Source organism: Odontesthes bonariensis, chromosome 18 (assembly GCF_027942865.1).
Source record: "Odontesthes bonariensis isolate fOdoBon6 chromosome 18, fOdoBon6.hap1, whole genome shotgun sequence".
NCBI lineage: Eukaryota > Metazoa > Chordata > Actinopteri > Atheriniformes > Atherinopsidae > Odontesthes > Odontesthes bonariensis.
The window spans coordinates 5,908,278-5,930,402 of NC_134523.1; the positions used below are offsets into that span (position 1 = coordinate 5,908,278).

The window sequence follows — 22,125 nt, forward strand, 5'->3', positions numbered from 1 at the left end:
AGCTTAAAAAAGTGGAGACGGCTTCTGTGGCCCTTCTATCACTGACATCTTAAAAAAAAGAAAGAAATCCGGATTAAATTATAGTGAATTCTAACTTTTTAAATGATTCAGTCATTTCAGTGTTTTTATTGCATGTTTGTCATGATTTTATTTGATTTTTTTAACCGAATGAGGTGTGATCTATTCCTAAATGAACTCTTTGGGTCTGTTTTGGTTCATTCTTTAAGCGGAAACAGTTCCAGACATGACCAGTAGATGGCGCGAGTCACACAGCTCAGGTTACAGAGAACAGGGAAACTGGCTGTATGACGGAGCCTCAATCAAAACAGCTGACCTTTACTGTTGTGGTTGTATCCGGGAGACTTTCCCTTTGCCTCGTGGAGCTTTCCTCAGAGTTACGAAAACTTAAACCACTTTTTATGGACACATCGAAAAAAAAACAATAAGCAGAGTCCGTCTAATTGTAGATTTGCTCCAAAACTTTGTCTTTTGCAAACATATATCGCAATTATCGGGCAAAATAGGTTGTAAACATGGCCTATGATAAACCTGTTTTTTTAAAATTATTATTATCATATTAGGTTCATATTATTTTCCATGTTACTGTCTGTGTTTTGGTTATTGATGACCTACATTTCGCTTTAAGTTGGACCGCCGTCATTCCTTGATGACCCACCGTCTGCTCATTTCCGAAAGCTTACGGAGATTCACCGAGCAGCGACCTAGCCCCTCCCGCTCCCCCCCATCTCATCGGCGCTCCACCGACTCTCCCCTCGGCTTCATTCCGAGGAGGAACCCGGTGCCCCCGGCTGATCGTTTCCAATTACGTTACCCCAAGATGGAGGTCTGCAGATGGCAATGCTAACGTTTACGAGTCATCTCAACCATCCCCGTGGCTTTCATGACGCTTTTGACAGGATAGGAGTGATCCAGGGCCATCTTTTTGTCGATTTATTGGGGAATATACTTGGGAGACAGTGAGCTCCAGGTTTGGGTTGTGGCAGCCATGAGCTCCGGGGAAGGAGCGGAAGAGACGAAGAGGGACGCAAGCGATATAGAGGCGTTCTTCAAGACCGGTAAGCCCAAAAAAGAGTGGGAGAGGTCGGGCTGGGCTCCACTGAGAGCCTTTCCCCTTTGGTCCTGTTAGTGAGGGACATTGTTCCCATCCGTGTATTCAGGTTTGGGGCTCACACAGAGGGGATTGTTGTAGGTTTCAAGCCATGTCTTTTAGCATTGTTGTCCTCAGTGAAACACACGGTAAATAACACTGGGTAACGCAACTGTGCAAATCTTTAAAATGTGTTTCTGGAATCCATTTCTCTAACTAGCTGCACTAAGTAGCTGATCTAGCCTGTTCAGCCAATCAACGTTAGCTAGAACGCTAACGCTGATAGTTCCATCTCCGGACAACACCTTGATTTTTGCAGCGCTTGACTAGCTTTCCTATTGTGTTTTTTTTTTTTTTTCACCACAAAAGTAATCGTTTTTTCGTTTCGGCTTCAATTCCAACTACTTAATTTCACGTAAAAAAAAATTATCAACTGCTAAAACGAGAATATGGGATGTAGGTTTGAGCTAGGCGAATTAAAAAAAAATAAAAAAAATTAGCAAACTCATGTGTTCTTCCGTTCAGCTCTAGACACAGTTGTACCACAGTGAGTTGTTATTTGAATTAACAAAATTGTACATTGTATATGGGTAATTTGGTTTCGTCTGGAGATAGGGGAGTGTTTGTTGATAATATTCGCACGAGAAAGGACCCGCTTATACTTGTCCGATAATGGACTAGTCAGGGTTTCAACGTGTGCTTTCAGTGCTAGCCCGTGAGCTAATGAATCCTGGATAAGATTTGGTGAATCCTGTCTGCTAGCTAACGAATGCTAGGCATTGCTAGCTTGGCAGTGAGTTGACAAAGCTGGCTCATACCTTCACAGCTTATCTGTACATTAAGAGGAAATACGGATAATTGGTGTCTGTTTATATTAAGCATTCCGGTAACTCTTTATCTGTCGTTTTCAACGCTGTCAAAAATAACACAACCGTGCATGCTATGTAAACAATACATGGCGTGGCACATATAGCTTTGGGTGTGCACTGTGCAATATAAGCTAGCTTTGTAACAGCTATCAAGGCCAAGGGTTGCTTTTTCTCATTTTGCCCTCTGCCTCGATGTGTTGGAAAACCAGAATATCAGTGAAACTGGTTTAGTGATATACTACAAAGTTTTCTTCACACCTTGTGAAATACTCACCAGATGTATACATAATTGCTAACATTAGCCAAACAGGCTAATTTATAAGTCAGGACTGTTTTGAAGTCCCAACCATAGAGGGCCTACAGTGATTTTACTGGCTGGCTGCAACAATGGCTCATAAACGGTTAATTCCAGAGTTCCTAGTGGAGATTTAAGCGGTTGCATATATATATAGGGTTAACATTTATTTATTTTTTTTACTTAAACCTGCATACTTTGCATAAAGAAAACGAAAGATGATGGCACATGTTAGTAGTCTCCAAGCGCCCATTTAGTGTGCATATAGTGTCCAGATAGATGTTACATTTTTATCATAGATCATAGAATTAATTAGGGCTTATTGGAAGAAGGAATGTCTGCATGCATGTTGATCTTTGTCATGAAAAAGCTAGTAAGGGCAACTTGCTGTGGAAAGTGAGATAGATCCAATGCCTGATGTCATGTTAGTCTCATCCTCTAAATCCACTTGCTTTCATTGCTTATAAGAATTAAGTATGATACTTTTGGACTTTTGTGATGTAAGTCAGATTTTGAAGAACAGTCAGGGCGGCGTAAACAACAAGGAGAGTGCGGCGTATTGACACGAAGCCTCCAGCTCCTGCAGTTTAGAGTCTTGTGAGATAATAAGCCACAGAGGGAAGTTCAGCAGCCGTATTGAGCTGATCTGACGGCTTCTCTTAAAGAGAGAGGCGAGAAGCATCCTGCATCTCTCGTGCTACCACACTTTGTATCTTCTAATGATCCTAAACGCAGCTGCTGTCATTTCTGCTGTATCGCTCATCAGATCTGTTGTTAATTTTGCTGCAGGATTAAACTTTTTTATGTACGCTATCGTTGTCTTTTCACAAGCCCGTCTACAGTCCTGTTTGGCGGTTTAGAAATGGCTCTTTATGCATCAATAGCGCACTAAAAACCATTTACCAACTGCATTTCATTGAGATGAACAATAACACGGATGATTATCTTTTGTTTAATTTATGTCACCGCCACTGCTGAAGCAATTAAAGGAAACTTTGGCAACAAAGAAAACAAATTGGTGTCTTCAGATGGCAAAAAAAAAAAACACACTTTTGGGATCATGAATGAACATTTCGTGCCGCTATCTGCAGCTGGCATTGTTAATTCTAAGAATATATTAACACCAGTATCATTTAAATTTCAGCCCAATCTGTGCTTGGTGCAATCTCTTAATCATCACAGTTGTGGGCAGTCAACAAACTCGGCTACTGTCTGTGCCTTATTTTGTTTTAATGAGTTCTCCAATGCTTATGCCTTTAAAGCTAAAGATGGGCTACAGCTTTGTCACTTTTGTCATAACTAAAGATCCCTCGGAGGCATGTGTTTCTGTTTTCTTCTCACAAAAAGCTACCTGGGTGTACCTCATAATGATTAGAAACTGCAAGGTATATCCACTGTGTTGCGGCTGTTAATGGGTAACAGTAATGGTAACTACTAACTTCTGTTTTTGCCGAAAGCGTTAACATTTGTTGAGCCTGTGTCTTTGTTCCTCGGGTTTATCAAGCTTTCTCGGCCTCTGCTGTTACGGAATGAATTGTATGCATACTATCACACAATTTGTAGGTGGAGCATTCTCGTCTTCTCGTAAATCAGTCATCTCTGTATCTTCGAAGTGCCTTGAGAGGACAGTGGTTGTGATTTGGCGCTACAGAAATAAAAGCAAATTGAATTTAAATGAGTCTCTGTGGTGAACCCGACGTAGGCCCAATTATAGATACCCCGCCACTGTAGAGGCGAGTTGGGAGGCTTGAGTGTCGCCCCTCCTCTTTGTTTTGCTCGTGAACTTCTTCCTCGTAGATCTGGGCGTCTTGTTCTAACATGCACAGGTTTGAGTGTCTTGCCACAGGCAACACTTTTTTTTCCCCCCCCGTCCCCAGCTTCGTCCGCATCTCTTTTTCCGTCCTTTCAGCATTTGGTCGCTTTGTTTTTCCCGTATCTTCTGTCCTTGCTTCAGTCCCCGCTGTCTTTGCTTGCCGCAGCATTCATTTACCTAAATCTGTTTCGTGGTTTCCTCTCCCCTCATTCTAGCATTAGCTCGGGCTTCTTTGTCCTGATGCGAAATGACAACTTATGAGAAGAAAAAAAAAGAAAAAGTATGATTCCCTTTGTCTCTTTCCTGTGTCTCCCAGACTGGAATTAATACCCAGGCCTCAGAGCTCTGGAACAGGGAGTTTGTTCTGGTATGCTGTCAATCATCAACTTGTAGCATATCTTTGGCTACACAGACAATGACTAAGAGACTTAACTTAATGTTTGTGTCACGTATTACTTGTTGGTGTTATTCATAGCGTACAGTATTTAATCCTTTCCCACAGGCCTTTGTTGAATGGACGTTAAAGGGGCTCCAGCACGTCATTTTCTGCACGTTTTGAATGGGCACCATGTGTGTATGTGTGTTTGTGCAAGAAAACAAGTGAAACAGACAAGCAGGAGGGAGGGAAGTAGAAATCTGATCCAGAGCTGGCGTTTATGGCTCGGACCCATTCACACAGGATGAGGTCTGCACACAGGCACATGTGCGCATACATGCACTCAAAGACTAATGGATATTGATCCAGGAGATGGAGACTGATTGAGCTGAGCTCCCTCGGTTATAGGTTTCCTCCAGGCTTAAAGCTGCCAAGTCAGATGCAGAGCAGAGGCTACAGCCTAATGCTGTACAAAGCAGATTTCTGTTATCATCCTGTCTCCGTGAGATGGAAGTTTACAGATGGTTGGTACGTCACTGAACAATTCAGCTGAAGGAAGGGAAAGTAACCTGACACAATGTTTTGTTCCTTTTTTGGTAACAGATTCAGTCAGAATCCGTAATTATAGAGAAACTGTTCACAACATGACTACGGAGCTTGGTATTTGAGCCCAAACCTCCAACCAGCATGTCAAAGGGGTTTTATTGCAGTTGTACAAATTTTTTATAATACAGTGTGTTTAGATGAATAAATCAACTTGGCAGATTGGTTTGTAGAATTGGCAATAAAGGGACACGCTAGCAGTAAAATGAGACTCTTTAGCACATCATGACAAACATATTCATTCCGTGAGGTTTATGTAATTAGCCAGATAGATGCATTAACATTCTATTGATTTAGCAGAGGCTTTTATTTAAAGCAACTTACAAGCGAGGGGGACGTTGAGACTCAAATGTCGAGTTCAGTTTCTTTCCCAAGGGTACTTCGACAAGGAGACTTGGGAATTTGGGAATGAACCAGCAACCTTCTGTTTGACGAATGAATATAGCTACCGCTCTACCTACTGAGCTCCAACTGCATCTGTTAACGTGTGCTGATATGAGATTGGTTCTTAGCGTGAGCAGATGCAAATATTAGGCATACCGCTTATTGTTCACGTGATCAATTATGTGGGTAAGATGTCTTTCTATCAACTTGTAGCTAAGTGCACCTTAAAAAACCTTGATGGAAATGTCCATAATTTAAAATTTGGCGCAGCTAGTGTATAAAGCAATAAGTGATCAGATGTTGGCATCAGAAATGTTTTTGAACACAGTACCGGTGCTTTGGAAAGAGGAATTGTGCAGGCTCAGGCTGAGTGACTTGAGAGGAAGTCTTCTCTGCTCTCAATGATGATGGTTTTTTTTTTTCGCAGTGCAACAGGCTGTGTGAAACCAGTGTTCTTTGCCAACGGCTTTTCACACACACACACACACACACACACACACACACACACACACACACACACACACACCCACAGGACCACTTTATCCTATTTGCTGTTCTCACTGACACTGTTCTCTGTTTTTTAATGGTCACAATGTACCACTTTTACTCTTGCTTGCTTCTTTACGGTGAGCGGCTAGGAAATGGAAGCCAGCTCGAGGGACAGATGATGGGACTTTAGCCTTTTATTTAGCAACGCAGCTTCAATTGAAAGCAAATGGAGGACCGGGTGAAAGCTTTTTATGCAAGGGCTGCAGATGAGGCTAAAACACTGATGTAAAAAAAAAAAAGCTCCATCTGCTTGAACTGTTCCCATTATTGTGCCATTAAATTGTAATATTTTAGTCAGAGAGGCATTTATCCTTTAAAATGAAGCACAAATGTTGCAACTAAGCGCATGATAACTAGAACAGCTGCATGTGCAAGCAGAAGCCATTCATGGCACAAAGAAAACCATTTGATTTATATACGTGGATAAGGATAGAAACGGTTTTCTGCTTTTTGTAATATGCTTGTGTTTTCTGCTGGGAAAATGCTAAAATGTCAGTCTGTTAGCAAAATGTTGATCGAATAAATTGCTCTCATATCCCCCACGGCAAGTTAAGCAAGCACATGACCTCCCTCACTCACAAACAGGTGCAGGTACATTAAATTTTAAAGGCAGATTAGCAGAGCAGGCCGGGCCTTTTCAACCCGCTGTTGAGTCAGTCTGTGAGTGGGAGGATAGTAGTGTTTTTTTTATTTTTTATCTCTGTGTTTGAATTATCGTCTGTAGAAGAGCCCGGCACTATTATCAAAGATTCAGTCAATCATTAGCTTTGAAACGCAAACTTTCCCAGTCTCCTCATTCAGAGAGTGATCAGTTCGACAGCGAGGATTAGACTGCAGAACCTGTGACAGAAATTCTGGATTAGAAAGAAAACCAAATTTGCATTTGACAAAAAGTGACCCGGTATCTGCCACGTGGTCTCTTTAATCTTACACTGAAAAATGGAAGGGTCTCCAAAAAAAAGCAGTCACAGCGATCTCAACAGAGGCGAATTAACACCCGCCACTATCGGGTTTGAGTACTTCAAAAAATCTTGTTAGCATAGTTTCCTTGTACTTAGTAGTTAATGCAACAACGTTAATGTTGACGTGTGTTTCTGGTCAACTGGTTTCCCTGAGCCCTTTATTTGCTCTCCTGTTTAGTTTTGGTTTCCACTGACTCCCAGATTTTCTCTGCTAAATCCTCCACTGTCTTTGCCGACTTGCTGTTACCCACTGTGGGAAACGTTGTCGAGCTGGCACAGCACGTCATCTAGCCGAAGGCGTTTGCTGCCGATCTCCATATCACATCACTGATTTGTACCGGTCATCAGGGTTAGGTTTACTTTGACACTGCAGGGATGTATTCCACTGTAGAGTCTCGAGTGTTCCCTCTTAGCTTTATTCTTGGCGAAACTTGCTGTTGAATCATCATCATCGAGAGGTCAGCCGATTTTTTTTCCAAGGTGGCAGTAAAAGTTTCCCGTCTTAACTGCACCAAGTTAAGCTGAAGACAAACAGAGGATGAATGGGAACCATTTTACAAGGTCATTGATACTGATAAACCAACTAACACATACATACTTGAAAGGAATTGAGTAAAAGATTAACTTGCACAACATAAATAAATCTCTCTATATATGTAGCTTCTGTGCAAATGAAAAACACATGAATTTAGATAAAAGGCTTTGGAGACTATGATAGTCACAAAGATGGATTTGGGTCCACAGCATAAATGTTCTGTAGACCAGACTCGTTGGTACCCAGCCAGACTTCACGTGATTTTTTTTTTTTTTTAGATCAGAACACAGTGAGTGAAGCTATCTAAAGCCACGATGGAAAATGATCAGCAGCACTGGATTTGTTTGTAACCCAAAGCTCTTATGATGTCAGTCCCATACTCGCCAAAAAAGTAGCAGATTCAGTTTCAGCCGGAACAACGTGCACTTCTGATGGTTAGATGGTTGTAAACAGTTTTTGTCCCTCTCTCTGGATGCGCCGTACATGGCCGTGCTTAAAGCGGTCTGCGACCGCTCACTAATGAAGTGGGAGGGGTTTTACAAAAGCGAGACGTATGCCTGTTATGCTGCAGTGAAGTCATGTACAGAAAAGGTTTTCGTGTGATATTCTTGATGTGCGTGTTGTTATTGAAACTAGAATGTGATTGATCATGATCCTCAGAGAAATGGCACAGAGTGTGTGGGGAAGCAGAGTGGATCCGCGTGGCAAAAGTTCCTGTCCATGTTTTTGTGTGCGTGTCTGAGTGATGGTGGGATGCAGTCGCCTCTAACAGCATTAGGCATGTTTAGAGGTGAGAAATCATTGGATTACAAACGCCGACCTAATCTAATCTGGCGTTTATTTGTAAGGATTACCTTGTGTGTGCCTTTTTTTTTTTTTTCCTTCACTGTAAGGGCGAATAAAGGCAATTGAGGTGGTTTTGATGTATGTCACACTCATACTTGCACACACATAAACACACGAACACACGTCTGGTTTATATGCCCGTGGAAAGTGCCTTGACACTGTGCAATCCCTAACCCTAATCCTAAACCTAAACCTAAGCCCAAACTAATTCTAACCCTTAAAAAAAATGTACGTCAGGTCAAAATTGTAGACCTTATGTTTACAGGAAGTCCCCATAAGTTGGCGTCCAGTTGGGGTTTGGTCCCCATTATGAAATGTAAACAAGTACACACACACACACACATATATGTATATACACACACATTGACATTTGGTTGTTTCATAGATGGTATGTTTTGGAGGTGGCTGAAATCTTTATGGTAGTTTTTAAATTGGTTTGAAGCGACAATGTCAGCATTTCTAACCTGGAATTTACAAGTGATAAGAGAACCTCATAAACAACACACAGTCATTGTAGAGCGGCATGTCAGTGTCGGCTTAAGTATCGCTGTAGCACTCTGAAAGGAACCCTGTTAACATCTGTCTGCATCGAGGAATGCATGCAACTGGTGTTTGGGATCGTAAACTCATCAGAAAACACGTACAGGAAAAGTCAATTGAAATCTGAGCTTTGTTTTTTAGACTGGAGGTTACGTAGAGGTTCGATGTTGCAATCAAAGGGAGGATATGACTAAGAACTGCTCATATGGTGGCAGATTATGGCTCATTAGGTGCTCCTGCTGAAAGCATAGATTATTTTACGGTCTCTTTTACTCTAAAATGTGACAATAATCGACAATAACATTTATATTACATAAGAGTGGCTGCAGCTCAGAAGGTAGAAGGATCATCCTTCAGTCGGAAGATAAGGTAAGATACTAAACCCCAATTTGCCCCCAGAGTTCTTCACGTATACTTTGCTTTGAATATAAACTAAATGAATGTTATGGAAATGTTATTTAATGTGACAATGATTTATGCTGTTTTGACGACTTGCAACCAGCCATAGAGGACAACAAATCACAGAACACCCCCCCACACACCCCACTGGTCGTTTGATAGAATTAAAGTTTAAGGCACTTGGCATTGGGTTCATTTCTGGAGTCGATATTCCATCTTTTATATTCAGTATGTGGGTGGAATCAACCTTTTCCTCTAACCAGGGTTAAGTAATTGAAAAAGGTTATTTCCTAAAATGCCAGTTTTCCTTTTTTAAATTTATTCAAAAAACACAAGCAGATTTACAGACACTTAACTTTATTAAAAGTTGGCAATAATACAAATTTGACCTGCCCCCAAAAGAGCACTGAGAGACCGTTCCAAACTGTGCACCAGGACACCATGTGTCATTTTTATATTGCAGCATTTGTGTAAGAAACATACGGGGGAAAGAGCACCTTTGTTCATATAGCTGTGTTTCTTGGACCAGACCATGCTTTCAGACTGCCACAGCAACAACAGCTACCATGTCAGTCGGCGTCTGACCCGTGTTATTTCTTCAGAAACAGTCATGAGGCTTTACTGCTCACACAAACAGACACACAACGTGCCGCCTAGATACCGGCCAGATAAGACCAAAGGCCAGCTGATAAGAGCGGGTGATAGTCAGTTTCTATGGTCTTGGTGTAGACCACAGAGTTCAAGGGTGGATGACACGCTGCACTTGGCTGCATTATGAACCAGGTTTCATGGGTAGTGTAAACAAACACATGTGGTAACCGAGTCGTCAATCAGAACGCTTGTGAACTGGTGCAAACAAAACAAGGCAATTGGAGTCGTATTCAAAGTAGGTAACAAGGAGTTGGTCTTTGCTTTTCCTATTTTTCCATGTAGTATTAAAGCGAGTTAGAATTGTATTTAACATGTCAGCATGATCTGTGAGCCTACCAGCAAGGGAATTGAAACATTAGGATTTATAAGATTTGAAAGGAAAGCTTCTTGGCTTTTTTTCTTCTTCACTTTTTTAAATCCATACTCCGTCGTAACTCAAACACACATGCAACATACACGTGCACGCACACACACATATGCAAACCTCTCGCCTCCCTGTGTGTTTATAAAAAGGATCTTGTCCCACTTTTCCCTCTCTCCGCCGTGCTCCCGTTCTGTAATTTCTCCGGCGTGATAGCTAATTGGTGTGAGCTCGGGGAAAATTTGCCTCCCCGTCGGTGTCTTCTTAAAACAAACTGGAACGAGAGAGGGAAAAGAGTCGAGGCGGCAAAGAGAAAAATGGAGAGAAGATGGAAAAGAGGGAGAAGACAGGAGGTATGTCGGAGGGGGTGCATGTTGCAGGCGGCCGTGAGATCGCGCTTGCAGATAGCGATTTTTCTTTACATACTGAGGAGCGTAAACAAGAAGCCTCGGAGAGTGCGAACGGGGATGCTGTCCCATAGAGTGAAATTAGTCTGCTCGGTGCAGGTGAAACGGAAAGGACACAAAGAGCTGGGAAATTCAAAGACTGAGAGAAGGAGCCAGCGATGGGGGGGGGAAATGACGTGGGGAGGAATAGCGTAGTGTTAACAAAGTTCCAACTGGTTAATGAAAAGATTCACTAAAAGAATCTTTCAGGCTCATCTCTCAATTGATTAGGATCAGTGTGAAAGATTTGCCAGAAGGGTCTCTGCTCCTATTTTTGAGAGAAAAGAGATGGCGAGAGATTGAACCAAAGTAGGACAAGTCCTGAAAGACCATTGTACTCCTTTTTCTTTGGGTCTCTCCAGTGCATTCAAAACTGCTTTCTCACTGTTGCCCTCCCCATCATGCTCACTTTCTCGTTCCATCTCTTCCTCTCACCACTTTTCAACCCCCTTTTCTTTCCCTCATGCTAAGGGTCAGTAACCAAGAGAAATTGATCCACTGTAAATAGTCGCAGTCAGTGGCCTTTTGTGTCTTAAAGCAAAGGCTATGGAACGCTGAGGTCCTTGAGATTGTCCCAGAGGTCCTCGGGTAGAAAGAGGAGCACTTAAACGCAGTGGCCTTCGGTTCTGATCAGGGCAGAGATGGGCCTTTTCATCTCGGTTATCCAACAGGGACTCTTGTACACGTGGGATCCCACGTGAAGGCAGATAACGTGATTGGATCGAAAAGTTGCATCGGGACCAAAGAGTAATAGTTTAATGAGATGCTAAATAAAATATAGATCCCCTATAGTCATCCTGGACCACTTTTTTTTTTTTTTTTTCCCTACTAGTTAGATATAATTAGACGTACTGATGTTCTCTATATGCCTCACATAGAGGCAGTGAATGGCAGACAAGTGGGTGTGTTGCTGCTAATTACCACAAAACATATTAGGGGGGTATCAGACTAGCACGGCTAATGACAGTATATAGAAATTTTATCGTTATCTCATTGTCAACGTGTACAATGTCAGTGTCCCAGAAGACTGATTGGAATACAATAAACAGTACGGATGTAGGCTTTTTCCAGAATAGACCTTTTCACTGGAAATAGTTGGTTGGTCGACAGATTGAGAACGTGTGTGCAGCGGTGGGTGATGTGGCGAAAATTGTATTAAGAAGTATTATTACACAGATATCAGGCTCATACTATGATTGTGACATAAAATGAAGAGAAAAAGGCGTATTGTTATCGCTGTAGTCATTTGTAGCAGAACTAACTGTCAACTGAAATTACACGATTGGAACTGCTAAAGTACCAGAGCAGAAGCTGGTTTTCAAAACGTTTCCAGGTGAGAGCCTCAGTTTGAGTGATGCTTGGGATGTTTAAACCTTTGATGGGCTCCCCTCTCGTTCACTCCATACATTTGACTGCACAGAAGCATTCACAAGTTTGGACACAAGTGGGATACTTTTGGCTGGTACGTGAATGCCAACCTGTGCACTCAGGGTTTCTCTGAGCATCTGACCACGTGCACTTTCGATACCTCCACTTTGCATGCGAGCATGTACACAGCGAGGCCAGTGAGTCAGCGTTTGAAGCACCTGCAGACTGAATAGCTCAAACATGGAAACATTAACAAATGACTAACTTCACTATTTTTTCCTATAAATTTTATTGTATTTAGAAAACAAACGTGTAGCCCTGATGCGTTCTATTCAGCTCTGTTTCTTTTTTATTTTCTTTTTTAAATCTTTCAAGTACATAAACTATATACAAATTTTTACTTTCTTGATGCAAATTCCTGTTTCTCAAAACTTTGTTGATACATTGCACAACACCCGATCAGCAATCTTTTTTTTTTTTCAGTGTTTTGTAGAATGTACTATGTGTCGTGTTGTGTGCCAGCCAACAGAAAATGCTCTCGGATGTGCAATCCTTTGTTTATCATGCTGTCCATTGCCCATAACATTTAAACTTCAGTTCGACCTGTGCAGCTGCACTCTTATGAGGGCTCCGACAGCAGGTTCCTGCTCGCTGTTTTTGTGCCTCACATCTCAGTTCAGGGAGCGTGAGCCACACAAGAGGTATTTTTCAAATGAGAGGGGTCTTTCCTATTTGTGTGTGAGTCAAACGATGAGTGTGCCTGACGAGAAGGGGAAGGCAGAGGCCCACAGAAAGGGTGGTCTCGTGTTAATGCGGGCTCCGAGACAGAAAGTGTGTGTCGGGACAAGGGAGAGCTGTCTGTGGAAAGGAGCTTATTTTAGGATACTGTACGGTCAGTGTTCAGCAGCGCTGAAGTCTTGGTGAGTTAACCGTTGGAGAGTGGAGAGTTTGGATGCTTTATGGGATTGGGCCCGTTGAACCTCTGCTTTGTCGCTTCCTCGACGGCAGTTTTAATGTGCGAGAGATCTGTTGAACTTTATCCAAACAGTTCGGCTGACGTTTCAGCGGTTGGCTTATGTAGTCTCTTAACAAAGCTGGCTCAGTGTGCGTGTGTGTGTACACGTCTGTTTGTGTGGCTGGATTAACCCACTGCTCGACCGGCCCCATCTCAGTAGAGAAGGCCTCCACTCAAGGCTCCACGTGTCTCTTTATGCACACATTCATTATGTTTTATGTTCTGTTTTACCGTGCATGTTTGACTTCTGGCTCAACTGTAGGTCTTATTGTTTAGATTATGATAAGTTGTGGACAGACTCTACTGTATTTTGGTATTACATTGTTGCACACAGTGGCTTAAGCGGACATCTCTGGCATTGCAAATATGTGAAGTATGCGGGGTGTTTGATCTTTCTCCTGCCTTCCTCTTTTCCATTCTTTGCTCTTTCATCCCATTGATTCTCTGAAGTTTTCCCAGGTACAGGGCTTTGGAGAGCATTCCCATGAGATCTTAGTGCCTCTCTCAAGCTATGTTTTCCAATATTGTGTGTGTGTGCCTGTTGCACTGGCTCATGTTGCCAGCAGGTTTGCTCTTGTGTAGTTCTTAAATGTCTCATCTGCTGTATGTTCATCAATAGAAACAGCCACCATCAAAATGTGTTGCCTACTGGAGCAGTCAGGGGGGAACATCCATTGCATTATTAAGACTAATAAATGCAACCGGCAGACTGATTTGATATGCCACATTCCTGTGGGAGATTACTTTACGTTGTAATGGAGATGTACCCATAACGATTTATTTGGTTTTCTTTTTTCTACTCAATTTGGACCTACCCATTTTGGGTTTTGGCGATTTGGATTTTCTTTTGAAGATGATGACCAAATCTTTTTCCTACTTTTTGTTGCAATTGTAACTTTTACATTTAATCCCAACACGCAGCAGGTCACAGCGCTTCCTCCAGGTGCTCCGGTGTTCTGAGTAAAGTCATTTGTTCAAAATCTAAAAGAATAGAAATTACAGTATATCCCCCTCTATGCTTCAGATTGTAGGTCCTTGAACTTTTTTTAGCTTCTCCTAAAATATTGAATAATATTTGTGTCCTTCTTCTGTCTGCCTGATGTATTTCATTCACCTTGATACCTGAACATGACTTCTACCCTGAAGCTGTCTGCGTTATGTTGACAAATAGCTGTACTGTGCCGCAATGCTTGATCCTGAAGCTTATTGTTCTAAGTGGTTAACCCCATTGTTTGAGCATATGTGATGGTATTTTAACCCCACCAAGCCATAAACGCATCTATGGTGGGAATCTTCCTCGAGTTGATTCATTGTCTTGTTTTTTCATAAGTGCACACTAGCACAGATGTTCGAGTGTAATCCAGAGGTGAGGGATTTCCTGGTCAAGAAAACACTTTAGTAACACCCTTGGTTTGTATGCTTTCAGAGGAAATGCCACTTTCTTTTGAAATCATTCTCAACTGATCCTTTTGATTAATGTGTGAAGTTAAATTTAGCTTTTTTTTCCTTCGCTTTCGTGCACTTTAGCTTACAAGTAGCCACATTGTAGAGGAAAGAAAATGCTGCAATGTGTTTGCATGTACTGGAAATGGCTTGTGTTACAGTTTTATATCAATACCAGTCCATGTATAGCCTAGTACACATTGTTGGTTGTGTGATGATACAGATCCTGCATTGATATCAGTGTCTCTCCGTCTCTGCGCTGAACTCTGTACGATTAAAAAGGGAAGAAGTAATCCTTAGTTGGAGCCGAGGGAGCGTGTGTCGCTGACTCAGCCGGCGGAGCGTCCAGCCCGTTTACACGTTGACAGCACATGACACTGACTGTATCTTCCCCTCAGTCACAGCAGCAGCTTCTTTCACACAAGCTATAGGCTCCATCAATGGACCAATTGTTGTGTTGGCTGAGAAACCACTGGGCCTTGGTCATGAGTTATAGGGTGATGAGAAGATGAGTCCTGCATGTTCTGGTCCAGGCTGAGACGAGCAGAGGAATTTTTCTCACACCACTGGGTTCCAGCGTCCTCCTGTTTCTCAGAATGAACTGTGTTTCCTGCAACATAGACTATCCATCTACTGTTTTTTTTCCCCCTTTTCCTAACTGAAGGTGTTTTCTGTCATCCTAACTCATACAAACACGCTTCTTTTAAAGCTCCATTTACTCTGGGGGGGAGGAGCACACTCTTCCCTTCTTTGTTGCTGTACAACTCTGCAGCAGACTTCTATGTCCAGCTTGGTTTATTCAGTCATGTCTCAGGACAGTTTCAGCCATACTGACACTGCCTTTCATGAGGCGTCATCATCAGGACATCATTTCAGCTCTTCTGTTTGTAGTTGTGCATGGCATTTAATTGTAATCCACATGTTGGTGCGCTAATTTGCTAAACTAAAGTGGTAAACAAGCTGTTGCATGACTCCTGTACTTGTCATGGCATTTTGATCCCACCATGTCTTTGTTGGTAATGTCTCTTTCTCTTTTCTGTGTGTGTCCCCAGATGGATCCCTCCCTAAAGAGCCAAAAGGAGATGTGTCAAGCCAGATAGCAGGTAAAAAGCAATCCTCCATACTGACAAATACACTGTATTGTTACTTTTTGCCACCCATGCCATGTTTATGTGTCCGTCTGTGGCGTTGGTAGGAGAGAGGTGTGTATTTTATTGATGGCGGAGGTTAAAACGCATTAATGCAATAAACAATATTGATAATTTAGTGCGAAAGTGTCCGGTCGTTGTCATCGTAACGCCTCACATCTCCTTGATGTCCTTCCGTCCTCCCCCTACGTTCCCAAGAATCTGATTGGCTTTTCACATCTAGCAGCTATCTCCGTAGCGACAGCAGGCTTTACTTGATGGGTTCAGATGGACGGTGGAGTTGTCTCTTTCTGTTATGATTTGTTCCCACTGTCTGCCACTGTCTCATCCTGAAACAACCTTTCTTTTGTTTCCTTTTTATTTATTTATTTATTTTTTATTAGTTACTTTCTTTTTAAATATCACAGTACAGCTCAATACCTGCCAGACTGCGATGTGACATATTGGAATGACATTCGGCCAGGTTGATATTTAAGATTATTACTTCCCCGTACTTCAGTAAGAACTTTTATTGCTTCAATAATAGGGGGGGAGGTTAGACTTTGGAATATCAGAAGCGGAGTTGTTGTGATGCAGCCTTGAAAAGACAAAAACCCTTCAAACTGTAGCTATAAAGGAGGACAATGGGTTGGCAGGTTGCTTCAGAGCCTCAGGGGCCTTGATGGTGGCGGCCCCGGCACATACAGAAAGATGACGGCAACACGAATGCATTAGTATCCAGGGAATACTTGAATTCAAAGCTGTGCTTTTCTTATTACTTTCATTTATTTATTAGTGATGTATTTCTTAGTTTTGGAAGGGGATTATATAAAGGATTTGAATGGTTTTTGATCATTACAGTTGTGACGTAGAGTGCTATCCTGTTTATTTTTTCTCCATTGGTTTCTTTCCCGTGTAAAATACCAATGTAGAAGAGCCAAAAATGTTTTGGAAAGTGACTACAGTTGAAATCTTCTGTACTTGAGTGAATTGTGCATCACCTCTAGATGGCACGTTGGAGCAGAAAGGAGAGGCTGAGGCAGAACCTTTTCTGGGTTTCCGCAGGCAGACCTGGACGTGGCTGTTCACGGGGACATGCCGCCGAACACATGACTGCTTTGTTTAACGTATCGCAATCTGTTGCACGGATTATCAGCGACGGACGGAAGGAAGTCTTTAAGTAAAAATCTGTGCTTTTGGCTGTTTATAGATTGAAACTTCGTGTTGCAAACAGAGTTCCTTCTCTGTCTCGTCACGGTTTTTCTGAATGGGATTAGGTGGCACCAAAAGGTCCCGGAAAAATGAACGCTTGGCACCAATAACAAGCCGTCTTTCTCTTCTCTCTCTCTCTCTCTCTTGTCTTGCTTTCCTCCGTCTCCCCTCCTCCCCTGCTGTGTTTGGGTCGCTGGGGTAACCCTGGCCCGTTTCTCACTCGGTTAGCCTACCCTGCTATTAGAGGTCTGGATGGATGGAGAGAACGGAGAGAAGTGGGGGTAAAGGAAAGATGGTGTGCCGTCTCCTTCTCGGTCTTCCAGGCCAAGTGTCAGATTTGGGGACAAAAAGAGGAGAATTGGGACGGACGCAGAGAGTCTGAGTGGAACGGAAACGCCGGACTGGGCCGGTTGATAGCATTTGCTGTGAGCTCTGTGTCTTTCGTGTGTTTTTTTAGCTCTTGATTTTAAATGCGGCGTGAAATATTCGCCACACAAAAATACTTTTTTTTTTTCTTTCTTTTTCACTCTTTTAGTCCACATTCTCCCTCTTGGATCAGAACAGGCCTGTGAAATCTTTCTAGCAGTCACAGGAAAAGTTTTACGCAACAACCCCAAAGCTGTCAAGCTGTAAAAAAACACAGTGAAACTTCAATCTCAGCCATTAGAGAGTGAAGAGGGGGAGTTCCAATCTCCACTAAAACTTTTGCTACATACGAAACAATAGGTTGTAAATACACGTCCTTCCTTGTTAATTAGTCACCTGCTTGTTTGTGTGGGCACGGTCCCGGGTGCCAGCTGTACCCGAAGTAGGTTCATTGTTATAGTGGCACAGCTGTGTGTCATCGCAGCAGCCAATCAGATTGGCTCTGTGCATTCCAGTAAGGTCACCTGTGCGCCAACCAATCGGATTCTCTTCAGTAGGACTGAGAAGTAGGGCAGAAGAAGACTAATGACAGTTCAGGAGGAGTAGGATTAAAAAAAAAGACAACATTACTGAGCGTGAAAACGCTTGTGAAGAGAAATATTTGATTTTGATGAGTAGAAGAAGATGGAAGGTTTTCGGATGAAACCAAAATTGCAGACAGAAAGTCAAACAGACGGTGCTTTGGTCTCTTAAAGGGTTATGGAGACTAGGGAGTCTCCCAAAGGAGAGCATACTTTCAGGAGCGCTTTTTTTCTCTGCTTGTGTTGCACCTCAGATTGAACCGCTGATGATATGTTGCAGCCAGCTGGCACTTAGTTATTCCTCAACCACATGTAGGTTCTGTAAACCCGGTCTGTCCATTCCTCTGTTTTGTTCACACGTTTTAAAGACTTGTTGCTAATATGGGCAGTATTTTGATCTTTTAGTGATATTTGCAAGGTTTTTTTTTCTCTTCTTTTTTGTATTTGTAATGACGGGTTTTGTTGCGACATTCGTGTCTTAAACAAGTCAAACTTACACCCATGTTTTGTTTAGACCAGTCACCGTGTAGTTACGTCACATACGCTTCCCCTCCAGGAGCTGCAGGGGCCTGCAGTTCCTGCTGTTTGCACAGGAAAAAAGAGGGAGCGCTACTTCCAGCAGTTCCCCTGTTACAATGTTGCACACCTCACTTTCCAGGTTTCCATTGGCCTGCAAAAGAAAATCTGAAACAATCTTTTGAAAAGTCCCAATAATTAAATGTGAATAAGACGCAGCTGCTTTGCCTGGTTTGAGGTGGATAAACTGGGCTGTAGAGTGTTGCCAGAAGGTGGAGGATACAGGTTGTAATTCAGTGTGAGAAGTAGTTTTTCTCACAAAAACAAGCCCTCGAGGAGGAGAAAAAACTACAACCGCTGTGGACATCCACAAGAGGAAAATGGAGAGTTGGACATTTTTTTGATATCTGAGAATATCTGGGATACTTTCTTCATATCTGGGAAGACATTTGGGTTGATTTCTTCAACTGATGTGGCAAACCTTCTGCTCTTGTGAATTGTAAAGTGAGCAGATCAGTTGTTTTGCATGATGGGATTGTACAAAATGAAGCTAAAAATAAAGTCTGGGCACCACAAGTGCTTTGACTTCTTGTAACTTTTAATAAAGGCTCAGGCCTTAAAGGAGCAGAATGTGGGCTTTAGTAATGTCTAGTAGTAAAGTTATAGATTAGAACCAGCTGAACACGCCTGGCCTCACCCTCCCTTCTGTGTGTGAGTGAGAAGCTACAGTGGCTGCAAACAAATGTGAAAAGCCTGCTTCAGAGTCAGTGTTGTCCTTATTTCTCTTTGTTATGTTGAAACTGTAACAGTACAGTGTTTTCCGTCGTCCATTTGGCTTTGTAGCTCAGGAAATGCCACAGAGTCAACATTTGGACCTTGGGAACTATAAAACACCTCCCTGTTGAGGGAAATCATTCTCAACTGTCAAAATGAAATGAATCTCTCTCAGATGTTTCCCCACATTGAAACAAACTGTATTCATTGAGAAATACTACCCCTGCCCGGTGTCTATTCTTTCTAGGCAGGCGTCGGTGTCCGTGAGTAGGTCAGAGGGTCTATGTCATGGGCGCACTATTCCTGTCCACTGCCTCGGCCTCAAGAAATTCCTGCCATTCCCACACATCCCTCTGCAAGGAATGTCTGGCACGATGTGAACGTGGGAAGTCCAGCAATGTGGGGATGCACACATATGTACGCGGTTCTGGTTTCTCTTGATTTACAACAACTGGCTGAGAACCAGTGTGACCAAGTCAGCTGCTCGGGAGCCATTCTGAGCCTGAGCCTGTGTGTAACTGCTCTTTAATGAAATAGAGAAGATGCAGTGAGTGTCTCCTTTTGTTGGCATCTTTTCCCCTCCTTCCCTCAGCTGACTGCACCACCCTTCCCATCTGTCCTTGTCCAGACAGCTGTTACATTCTCAATCTTTTTTTTTTTTCTTTTCCTTAAGGCACTTATGCCCCCCCCCCCCCCCTTCCCTGAGGCATTTGTCACAATCCCTCTTGGGCAATCTTGTAGTGGTGTTGTTTGGGTAAACTGCTTTGTTGTATCGGCGAGTTTAATGCCCCCTTGACCTCTCAGAGGAAGTCTCTTAGGTGTGTGCTGAGTGTTGACATATTCTGACACACAAACATGACCCAGCAACAGGCACGACCCGGACCGATGAGCTGACTGCGTGGTGGTCGTCTCAGCGAGGGATGATGGACATCTTTGGCATTTCCCTCTCATCCCTTGCCCTTTCTTACTCATGGGTGTAGCCTCGTCAGCGATAACTATGCTTCATCCACTTCACACTGGACCAGTCAGCCAGGAAATCTGAGGACCTGTGCTCAGGGGAAATATTGTTCACGTCAACATTTGGAGAGCTAATTCTCTGGAATGTAGGCCTGGCAGTGGACACTAGTTTCTCTGAATTCCTGATTTTACACATCCTCATCAAGGTAATGATAATCTCTTAAGTGGTAGCTAATACTTTAAGCCACGTTCAGATTACAAGATTTTCAATGCCGTCAGATTGTTGTATTGTTCACACTATGCAGCGTGCTTCTCTTGTGAAGGTTAGTAGGTTTATGCTATGGTACACGGGTGATCTGCAGCAGAAAGCCACATGACAAGATTTTCCACCCACGACTCATGTGTTAGATCTTTATCAAGCAGCTCCAGCTGTCACACAGACGAGTATCTCTCTCTCATCACTGACATTACAAGTCGACACAAGACGCTCCTGGTGATCCAGTCTGTTTTGATCACCTGGTTGTTGAAGGGAACTGTTCCTCGCCTTCTTTAGGCCTTCGTGATATTGTGAGCTGAATGCATCAAAGGCTACCTTTACACGGAAACGATCTGAAACCAAAAACGCAAAAGTGGCGTTTCGTTTTCACTTTTAAATCTGCATTTAGACGAGCGTTTTAGGGTGAAAATCTGCGTGCATACGGAAACGCAAAAGTGTGTGACGTTTCATATTTATCGATGCAGTAAACACGCCAGATGGCTAGGTGGCAACACTACCAAGACCAAGTCTTTCTACTTTCTATGTGACAAGAAACGCAGTTTTGCGTTTTCATCCTTTACACGGTGGCGCGACAGTGGAGCGTTTTCAAGATTTCCACTCTGGAGGGCGGTGTCACTTTTTTGCGTTTTCATGCCCCCAAAACGCCGTTACCATCTAAACGATATAGTGCATCCGCAAAAAGGTTTTGCGTTTTTAACCCATTTTCGTTTCCGTGTAAAGTGCCCCAAAGACACGAGGGCGTCCTCGCCAACATTTGAGCAGATTCTGTTCAGTATCCTGAACAGACAGTAGTTTCTGTGCCATGCGTTCCGTCACGTTTGTTCCCCTCAAGTCACCAGAGTCCGTCGAGAGAAGCGCAGCTTGTTGCACGTCCTTCAGAAACGGTTTTCCATGTAACGCACAGTAAACTGCAGGGTAGTAAAATGTGCTCGCACTATTTTCTTAGCGGTGGCGGAGTAATATCAACGAACATCCAGTACAAAATGTCAAATAAAACACGACAGAAGCAACTTTTCGCAACGAAATTTGATATGGATTACCAGTGCACACCAGTAACCACTCCGGTGAGTTGATGATTTTAAAAACGGACGTTTATTGTGCTTTTACGGACCTTTTAGGACATGCACATGACTTGCCATTCTGAAGCAGGTTGAGAAGAATCAAAATTAGGTAAATACCGGAGACGGCAGTAAACATCAAAAAAGCGGTGAGGGGGGTTCTAAAACATTGCAGACGACTGAGATATAAATACCGCAGTTCCCCTTTAATCTGTCGGTGGGGAGCGATGAAGAGGGCCCGCCCACTAAGAGGACAAGTGGACCTAAAGCATACTGATAAAATGGCCCCCACAACATAAAAGAACCTCTGGATCCCCTCACTGCGGGCTTCCAGGGCTCAGGTTTTTCATCTTGTACACCTTTTGTATCTTCACACAAATTACAGTGAATGCACACAGATGTGCCCCGAACAGCTGTAGTTTGAAACTGTTGGCTGCTGAGTAAGGAAAGACCGGGGAGGAAAGGCTCTAATGGGTATTTGTAGCAAAGCCTGCCCGTTACTGTAAGCGTTTTCCCATCATTCTAAGTTCTCTCTTCTTGAGCTAAGCAGCTTCTCAGGGTTCATAAACGCAGTGCAGGCATAATATAATTGCTGCCCCTCCTACACAATGAGGATTACCTCCGGGAACCTGCCTTTCCAAAAGACGAGCAGATTAGCAGCTCACCTTATGCCACATGAGATGCACACAGATCC

The 22,125-nt window shown here is 42.9% G+C and overlaps 1 protein-coding gene across 4 annotated transcripts in view; it reads left to right on the forward strand.

The window, feature by feature from the left end:
- The first annotated feature begins 758 nt into the window (after positions 1–758).
- Positions 759–22,125, forward strand: part of LOC142367635 (triple functional domain protein) — a 70,659-nt gene continuing 49,292 nt past the window's right edge. For 3 of the 4 annotated variants that reach the window (XM_075449657.1, XM_075449658.1, XM_075449660.1), the window contains exons 1-2: positions 759–1,076; positions 15,616–15,666. In XM_075449657.1, coding sequence (XP_075305772.1) covers positions 1,007–1,076; positions 15,616–15,666 — 121 coding nt within the window. In that variant the 5' untranslated portion in view covers positions 759–1,006. Of the gene's footprint in view, positions 1,077–12,930; positions 13,026–15,615; positions 15,667–22,125 lie in introns of those variants that run through there. The other variant, XM_075449659.1, reaches the window with a different exon arrangement.